Source organism: Eumetopias jubatus, unplaced genomic scaffold (assembly GCF_037043125.1).
Source record: "Eumetopias jubatus isolate StellerSeaLion01/CBP00866 unplaced genomic scaffold, mEumJub1_p1.0 scaffold_6, whole genome shotgun sequence".
Taxonomy (NCBI): Eukaryota; Metazoa; Chordata; class Mammalia; order Carnivora; family Otariidae; genus Eumetopias; species Eumetopias jubatus.
In genome coordinates this window covers 138,691,869-138,701,382 of record NW_028274812.1, presented here as the reverse complement: position 1 = coordinate 138,701,382, position 9,514 = coordinate 138,691,869, and the positions used below count along the sequence as shown (strand labels likewise).

General features: G+C 48.8%; 1 protein-coding gene across 1 annotated transcript; it reads left to right on the top strand.

The window, feature by feature from the left end:
* Window positions 1-7,810: 7,810 nt before the first annotated feature.
* On the top strand, window positions 7,811-8,998 carry NHLRC1 (NHL repeat containing E3 ubiquitin protein ligase 1). Its single transcript, XM_028107571.2, has one exon. It carries the CDS (start codon window positions 7,811-7,813, stop codon window positions 8,996-8,998), a length of 1,188 nt encoding a protein of 395 aa, XP_027963372.1.
* The last annotated feature ends 516 nt before the right edge of the window (window positions 8,999-9,514 follow it).

The window sequence follows — 9,514 nt, the reverse complement described above, 5'->3', positions numbered from 1 at the left end:
TTTCATTAGCCTCACTTTGTTAACTCAGACATCTCTCTCTAACCATACAACCTCATACCTAAATGATTTGGATTGTTGAGCTCATGTTAATAGGATGGTGTGTATTATAAAAAAGCGGTTGCTTGATGGTGTGTGTGAGAGAGTGTATGTGCATGTGTGTGTGTGTGTGCTCTTGGTAATGGGGAAGTTTATAAACCCCTTCAATATTGATGAAATCTACAGACACTCTTCCCAGAAATATGTCATAAGCAGAATACTGTGGAAACTTCCTTAGGCTTCAGAGTTCTTGACCTCCCCACCTCTTCTGCCCCATGCAGGAACTAACTGCCTTCTTAGATGCTCTCGGGCACTGGTCTTATTCTAATACTTACAAGGTGATTAACTTGGAGTCTCCCGTCTCACAAGGTCCTTGCTTCTCTGCGACCTGCCCCCATCCACAGGGTGGGCTTCTAGACTCCACCTCTATAGCCAGTTGAATGAACCAAGGATAGACAAGTGACCTGAGTTGGGCCAATCCGATTCTCTTTGGGGATTGTTAGGATTGTGGTGGGAAAAGCAAGGTAGAGTGGACACACCTGAAATGTGACCCCAGGGACTGTGGGGCAGCCGCACCCCAGCATACAGATCTGAGAACTAGAACATGCTGATCTGCAGAAAGAGAAGTGGAAATGGGAGCTGGAGAGGGGCCCTGGGTGTTCTGGGTTTCTATTTCCCCCCCTCCTGAAACCCAGCTGCAATGGGGAGAGCACCTCGTGTCCCTAGGATATAGACCTCTTTTTCTCTGGCTAGAGTTGGTTTCTACAACTTGCACCCAAAGAATCTTAAATAAAATTGAGATATTCATATGTAGTTGATTTTTTTTTAGAGATTCATTTATTTGAAAGTGCAGGGGGGAGGGGCAGAAGGAGAGCGAGAGAATCAAACTCCCCACTGAATGTGGACCCCCACGTAGGGCTCGATCCCACGACCCTGAGATCATAACCTGAGCTGAAATCAGGAGTCGGGCACTCAACCAACTTGAGCCACCCAGGCGCTCTGTAATTGATTTTTTACGTATTATGTGCCGTCATTGGGAGAATACGGACCATTTAAAAAGTCTCAGGATGGGAGAGATACTGTATATAGATTATTTTAGAGCAATTGAATTGTTTTTAGCATTTTCTAAAAATGCCTTTTATTTAATTTTGTATTTTAAATAATAGATCTGCTGACCCTCTGTGCCCTGCAAACTGATTTATGAAACGCCCTGCCCTGCCTAAGTTGTAGACATGAATGCACCAGCAGGTACACTCAGTGTTTTCGTGGCGGGCAGGACAAAACAAGAAAAGTGTGTAATAGTCTACTTAGATGGATTTGGAAAGAAAAATACAAAGCTTTTCAAAGCTTTATCACCTACCTGTGGCAAGCTGGAGATTGGGTTCTCTAAAGGGTTAATGGTGTGGGGACCACAGAAGGTTGCCTGAAAGATGTGAGAGATACTGTCACAGAAAGGGGGTTTCTGGGCAAAAGAATGAAGAGACAATTAAAAACATGACCCACAGAAGAAGTAGTCCAAGTAAAGTTTTCCCATTCTCCACTATAGTGCATACCTGTCATTGTTTATGTGAATAAGGAAGAGCAATTTAGAAATGTTAATGCTAACATGTATATAAATGTATATGGCACACTTTCTTTGAAGGTTTTTTAAAAAAAAAAGTCTTGGGGCGCCTGGGTGGCTCAGATGGTTAGGCGTCTGCCTTCGGCTTGGGTCGTGGTCCCAGGTTCCTGGGATCCAGCCCCACGTCCAGCTCCCGGCTCAGCGGGGAGGCTGCTTCTCCCTCTGCTTCTCCCTCTGCTTGAGAACCCCTGCTCTTGCGCTCTCTCTCTCTCTCTTTCTCTCTCTCTGTATCTCTGCGTCTCGAATGAATGGATAAAGTCTTTAAAATAAATAAATAAAGTCTTCTGACCTCTTTTAAAAAAATAAAAATGGTCTCTCATCCTGACAGCTCTGACTTTCCTTTCTTATCTGATGTGCTTTTTTTCTTACCCAGCATTATATTACAAATTCACCAGAGTGGCTAAGTTGATGGGGACAAGAATAGAATTCCATATACGTACCTTAAAGCTTAAAGTCACTCTGCTGGGTCGCGACAAAGAATCATATCCCAGTTTTGTTCGTTGTGTGTCGCTTTAATGCGTGAACTGAAAAGATATCTCTAAAAATCCGTGATCCCTAACCACTGGGTCTTAACAGAAATTCGTTTCAATATTGGTGTTAACTCTAGGAGCTAGTACGAGGATAATCAAGGGAAGTATTTAGCAATAAAATAGACCGTGAAATAGTAAATAACCATAAAATAATACTTTCTCACTGCAAACAAACTCGGGAAGCACAGGAAAGTCTAAAGAAGAAACACAGAAGTGGCCAAATCCTATCACTAGAGAGAATGACTACTAATTCTGTGTTGCATTTTCCTGTTTGCTCCCACGCCAGTATGTTGCAGACGTGTATGTTTCTGCAAAGCTGAGATCAATCACGAGACAGTATTATATCTTTTCTTTCTTTGGTGTTTCATCAGCCCTTCCCTCATGTCACTAAGGATTCTTTAAAAACAAGATTTTTTAATAGCTGCATCATGTCCTACCATATGGCTGTACCATGATTATCTACTCTTTCCCCTGCGATTAGACTCATTCAGCAAATACAAGTATTCTTGAAAGTCCTGGAGGAAGATGGACGGATAATTGAAGGCCGTCCTGTTCCAAGGAAGTGTAGACTCTCGGGGCAGAGACTGCACATGGAACGTTACTGCACTGTGTCGTAAGCCTACATTAGGGGTGCATGCAGGCCCCTCACACCATGAGCAAGGAGGACACTGCTCAGGGAGAGCAGGTGGGGAGAGGAGAAGACCATCAAGGATGGCATCCTGAAACACGTTTTTCAAATTGAGAAACATTAAAATGTCCAGATTCCCATCACCAGCCATACATCCCCAGCTCATTATTCTGCAGGTGCTCAAGACATTGAAGACACCGTTCTGCTCCCCACCAAATCCCTCACCCCTGAGAAGCCACACACATACACACACCACACACACACACACACGGCATGAGTGACAAAATCAGACCGCTGGTCAGATCGGGTGCTGGTAGACAAGACGGCCTGGGGGAGAGCAAACCTGCAGACATTGCCACAGCCCAGGGCAGGGTCCAAGGAATCACAGGCTGGCCCGAAACTCACACCTGACCAGCGCAAGAGGGATTCGGGTTGGCAAAGGGCATTCTCGCTCTTGGGAGCTCACGAGCCCGTCCTGAAGCTCCTGCTGTCTTTGCTCCCCTTTTAAAAGGTTGTGCATCTCCTCCATGATTGAGGTGCTTCTTTTCTATGGGCTTTCCCCTCTTCCTTTCTTTAAAGTCACTGTCAGGTACAGACTGGGATGTGATGGTGTCATTGGAATCATTCTGGGATTCCTTCAAGACTGCAGGTAAGTGGCACATCTTGCCACACTCGCAAAACCAGGAGTCCGCGTGCCTGAGCAAATAACTCCCCCCTCAGATTCCTCAGCCTCACCTCTGCTGTAAGCACCCTGAACTGGGTCTCAGTGCCCCCCCCCCCCCCCGGACAGGTGGTACTTTGCACACAGGTCAGCCACTGACCGCAAGTCCTGTTCTTCAGATTGTTCTGCCCCCACATCCCTCAGCGCTTGTTCTGGGCAGAAGCAGGAAGGCACGGGGAGGCTATTCCAGAACCTTCTAAGTGAGGAGTGAGGCGTGTTGGAGGGAAGCACCGGGGAAATCCACGGAGAGCCGGCCGCAGGGGAGGAAAGATTCATCATAGGAAGCTCCAAATGTTGGAGCCAGACACAGGGCATTCCTTTTATTAATGTATGTATGAGGATTAGACTCAATAAGGTATTTGAGAAACCTATCAGCATTGACTCTAGAGATAAGCAAAATGCTTAGCACAGTTCCTGGATAAATACTACTTCAAAAAAAAAGTATTTGAGAGAGACAGTGTGAGAGAGAGAACAAGCATGAGTGGGGAGGAGAGGCAGAAGGAGAGGGAGAAGCAGGCTCCCCGCTGAGCAAGGAGCCCGAAGCGGGGCTCCATCCCAGGACCCCGGGACCATGACCTGAGCTGAAGGCAGATGCTTAACGACTGAGCCAACTCAGGTGCCCCTAAATGCTACTTTTTACACAATGCTTCCTATAATACTAGACAATCATGAACAAGAAGGTGCATCTGGGTTGAATACTTGTAAGTTGTATGCTTTTAAGTATTCATCCAATCGTCCATCTATAAAACGTTTGTTGGGCTCCTCCCGTGCGTTGGGTGTGTGCTAGGCACTGGGGATATGGTGTCTCGCAACACCAGATGTGGTTCCTGCTCTCCTGGGACTTTATCTTTTCCAGAGATAAGAGCAAAAGAAAGAGGAATTGAAGATAAAGAGTAATTTTGGGATTGCACAGAAAGGAAAATTGGACTCTATGTTTTGGTAAAACAGGAAAACCACAGGTGGGGAGGGAGGGAATGGCTGAGATAGATAGATGGGACCCTGGAATAGTTTGTATTTCTTTGCACAGAGAGGCAGCAAACTATGAAGAAAATGATGTCTAAGGACACCCGGCTAGAACGTGCAGATCCTCAACTGAGACTCAAACATACACGTTTTTAGTTCGGAAGCCTTGTGTAATCGAGAAAACCTGAACCCCTGATCAAACACCACAAACTTAGATTTCCATACTTTAAATTTAGCACTAGAGTCTTGACAGTACGTCATTGGGATTGATGGTCTGCGTGCGTGCCACGATGTTTTCCAGAACTACTGTGCTGTCTAACCACCATGTGGCAGAGCAAATACTGCTAACATTCTCAAATATCTCGGATTTATTTATTTTTTTTTTTAAGATTTTATTTATTTATTTGACAGAGAGAGACATAGCGAGAACAGGAACACAGGCAGGGGGAGTGGGAGAGGGAGAAGCAGGCTTCCCGCGGAGCAGGGAGCCCGATGTGGGGCTCGATCCCAGGACCCTGGGATCATGACCTGAGCCGAAGGCAGACGCTTAACGACTGAGCCACCCAGGCGCCCCAAATATCTCGGATTTATTGACGCTTTTTCTGGTTTGCCTCGCGGACCACCTCCGCCTCTTGATGCAGTACTACCGGTTACCCCGCAGGGGGCAGCAAAGGATAAGAAGAAGCGGGTAGGATTCCCGGGCGGGGGGCGGCCTGAGTCACACAGAAGGGACCGGTCCGTTGAAGATTGGCCATAGTCAACGATGAGCTGGGGTCTTCGGGCATATCTTAAAACAATCTTAGAGCAGAGACAAGTTAGAAGAAAGTCCCGGCTCAATGAAATCAGCCTGGAAAGCATCTCGGGAAGGCAATATATTAGAGCACAGACTTTGTCTCTCTCCTGTTCCATGCAGTAGCCACCAGCCACATGAGGAAACTGAGCATTTGACGTGGGGTCTGTCTGAATTAGGATGTGCTGTGAGTGTAAAATACACCCTAGATTTTACTTAGTACTAAAAAATGGCTGAAAAACTTCGTTAATAATTTTTACAGTGATTACATCTCTAAATGATAATATTTGGGGTATTTGGGGGTTAAATACAATATGCATCAAATTAATTTCACTAGTTTCTCTTTTACTTTTTAAAAGGTGGTTCCTGGAAATTTTAATATTATAAATGTGGCTCTCATATTTCTTTCCTTTTTTCAGAGAGAGCGAGAGAGAGAAAACAAGTGCGAGCGGGGAGGGACAGAGGAAGAGACAGAATCTCAAGGAGGCTGCACGCCTAGCAGGGAGCCTGACTCGGGGCTCGATTTCATGATTTCATGACCCTGGGATCATGACCTGAGCCAAAATCAAGAGTTGAACATTTAACCGACTGAGCCACCCAGGATCCCCTCTTGTATTTCTATTAGACAACACTAGTTCTAAAAAGATTCTATTTTTGGTGTCCTGAATGCATTTCTTCCCTTTTTCTGGTTTTTGCTTTTTTTAGTACACCCCACACCCAACATGGGGCTGGAACTCAGGACTCTGAGATCAAGAGTTGCATGCTCTACCGACTGATCCAGCCAGGCTCCCCCTGAATGTATATATTTGGTAATTTTTTATTTATTAAAAGATTTTATTTATTTATTATAGGGAGAGAGAGAGAGAGCAAGAGAGCGCACAAGCAGGGGGAGTGGCAGACAGAGGGAGAAGCAGGCTCCCCACTGAGCAGGGAGCACGATGCGGGGCTCCATCCCAGGACCCTGGGATCATGACCTGAGTTGAAGGCAGACGCTTAGCCAACTGAGCCACCCAGCTGCCCCTGAATGTTTCTCTTGACTCAAAGATTACTTCAGGAACTAATTTCTATTTGATGTGATTTTAGCTACATTAAAGCTCCCTTCAGGGGCCTAAAAGGGGATACAAATCCCGTTTTCTCAGAAGTATAGCAAACAAGAGGATGAAGGTCATAATATAATGATTTAAATGAGGGAAGTGATCTAGTACGTGGTCTTATAAAAACAATGTCCATGTAAGGCATTATGGGGAGGGATGGGGAGGACTCCTAAACATGAGAAATTGTAGCATCACAACGGATTCCTGAGAGAGCTCATGTTATCTCCTGTTTGCAGACCTTCACACACATGGTACGCTGTCTGTTTACAGCCTTGACTCAAGTTGGAAGACTTGAGCCTGCTGCTGATTTGAAGGGGTTGTTGTAATGCAGTTTTCAAATGTGGCTGCCCATTATAATCACCTGGGGAGCTCTAACAACTTCCAGCTGCCGAGACCACACTCTGAACCAATGAAACCTCCACATGAGACCCAGTTATTCACCATGTGCCAAGTTTACCAAGTTTGAGAACCTCTGGGACAGTTAAGAGGGTGGACTCTGCAAACTGCCTGCCTTCAAATCCCAGCCCAGTCACTTCCCAGCCAGGTGACCCTGGGCAAGATACTAAGCCTCTGTGAACTCTTAACCTCTCTACTGCAGAAACGGGGTGAGGAAAATAATAAACCCTTATAGGATTGTCCTGAGCTTTAAATAAACTAATCTATGTCAACCACTTAAAAGAAGGCAGGCACAGATTAAGTTCCATAGCAATTATGATCACCAGCTTTCTTATTTCATATTCCTCTGGAAGACATTCCCAGCCATTGCTCCCCCATCTGACACTCATTCACCTAGAGGGTTTCTTCTATTGTCCTGTATCCTTGCTTTGTTCATACACGAATTCATTTTTACAAGAATTCACTAAGCAGCTCCTTTACTGCAGGTGTGATGGAAGACAATAAGGCACACCTGCCTGACCCCCTCGGTTTTTAACTTCCCTCACTGGTCTGCGTTTCCCAATGAGATCACAAGCGTCACGAGCTGTGAGACCACGCTTGGTGCCTGGCGCGCCCTGGCACCCAGCGCCGAGGATTGGAAACTGCGGGGTACCACAGGTGGAAGACTGTGTTCTAGGTCTTGGCTTTGCCACTTACAGCCTGGGTAATCGGGGGCAACCTGCTCGTGCTTCGTCAACAGCTGTGCTTCCTCGCGCGTAAAGTGGAGCTGACCCACCCGCGACTGTCGTGAAGGTCACGGGTCTGCCCGCGCGCTGTGGATACAGCCTGTAAGCAAGGGTCCACTCCCAGGCCCTCCGGAGTCAGTGCCGCGCGCGCCCACCAGGGGACAGCAGGCCGCGCCGCCCAGCGGCTGCGCGCTGGACCCGCGACGTCAGGACCAGCGCCCCGCCCCGTGACCGTGACCCAGCGCGGCGCCCGGACGCGTCCGGCCCGCCGACCCGCGGCGCAACGGGAACGCCGGCGGCCGTGCGATGGGGGCCGAGGCGTCGGGGAGCGGGCTGGCGCTGCAGGAGCTCGTGCGCGAGGCCGAGATCAGCCTGCTCGAGTGCAAGGTGTGCTTTGAGAGGTTCGGCCACCGCCAGCAGCGGCGCCCGCGCAACCTGCCCTGCGGCCACGTGGTGTGCCTGGCCTGCGTGGCTGCCCTGGCGCACCCGCGGACGCTGGCCCTCGAGTGCCCCTTCTGCCGCCGAGCCTGCCGGGGCTGCGACACCAGCGACTGCCTGCCGGTGCTTCACCTCCTGGAGCTCCTGGGCTCGGGGCTGCGCCCAGAACCCGCCGTCCCCCGCGCCGCCCCCTGCGCCCCCGGGGCCCTCACCTGCCACCGCGCTTTCGGAGGCTGGGGGACCCTGGTCAACCCCACGGGGCTGGCGCTGTGTCCCAAGACGGGGCGAGTCGTGGTGGTGCACGACGGCAGGAGGCGGGTCAAGATCTTTGACTCCGGGGGAGGATGTGCTCATCAGTTTGGAGAGAAGGGGGAGGCTGCTCAGGACATTAGGTACCCCCTCGATGTCACCGTCACCAACGACTGCCATGTGGTTGTCACCGACGCCGGCGACCGTTCCATCAAAGTGTTTGATTTTTTTGGCCAGATCAAGCTTGTCATAGGAGGCCAGTTCTCCTTACCTTGGGGTGTGGAGACCACCCCGCAGAATGGGGTCGTGGTAACTGATGCGGAGGCAGGGTCGCTGCACCTGCTGGAAGTGGACTTTCCCGAAGGGGTCCTCCAGAGGACGGAAAGGTTGCAAGTTCATCTGTGCAGTCCCCGAGGGGTGGCCGTGTCTTGGCTCACCGGGGCCATTGCGGTCCTAGAGCACCCTCTGGGTCTGGGGACTGGGGCTGGCAGCACCACGGTGAAGGTGTTCAGCCCAAGTATGCAGCTGATCGGCCAGGTGGATAGCTTTGGGCTGAGCCTCTTTTTTCCCTCCAGGATAACTGCCTCAGCCGTGACCTTTGATCACCAGGGGAATGTGATTGTAGCAGATACTACTAGTCAGGCTGTCCTATGCCTAGGAAGACCTGAGGAATTTCCAGCTCTGAAGCCCATCATCACGCACGGTCTCTCCCATCCCGTGGCACTGACCTTCACCAAGGAGAATGCTCTTCTCGTGCTGGACAGTGCAGCCCATTCTATAAAAGTCTACAAAGCTGACTGGGGGTAAAGGGGTAGGTGGGGGTTCTGGGGTCTGCAGTCAAAAGCCCTGGAAGGCCACTAATGAATTGTTTAACCTTGGATCAATTAACCTCCTCTCTCCAACAGGGATAATTATAACTGCCTGGCAAACTTACAGAGGTTGAGGTAATTATTTAAAGAAAAATAATAAATCTACCATTTATTGAGTATGTGCTCCCTGTGCTGAGAAATTTGCCAATATTAGCTCAGTGTATTCTTACAGCTGTACCCAGGGAGGTAATGTCTATGATTAATCCCATTTTAGAGATGAGGAAAACGGAGACCCTGAGAGTTCAAGTGACGTTCCCAAGGTCACATTTACTTACTGTGACAGTCACAACGGGAACTCAACTCGGACTCCCCAACCCCTTGCTCTTAAATAAGATAACAGATGTGAAAAAAACCAACATGTGACTGTGTATTGTTACTCGGTGTACTGTGTTTACTGGTAGCTGTTTCTTCTGGTTGGATGGGCAGAGAAAGGAGACTTTAGAGCATTCAAGAG

Bases quoted from the DNA above. Each gene is read 5' to 3' on its own strand.
- NHLRC1 (XM_028107571.2), top strand. From the start codon at position 7,811: ATGGGGGCCGAGGCGTCGGGGAGCGGGCTGGCGCTGCAGGAGCTCGTG.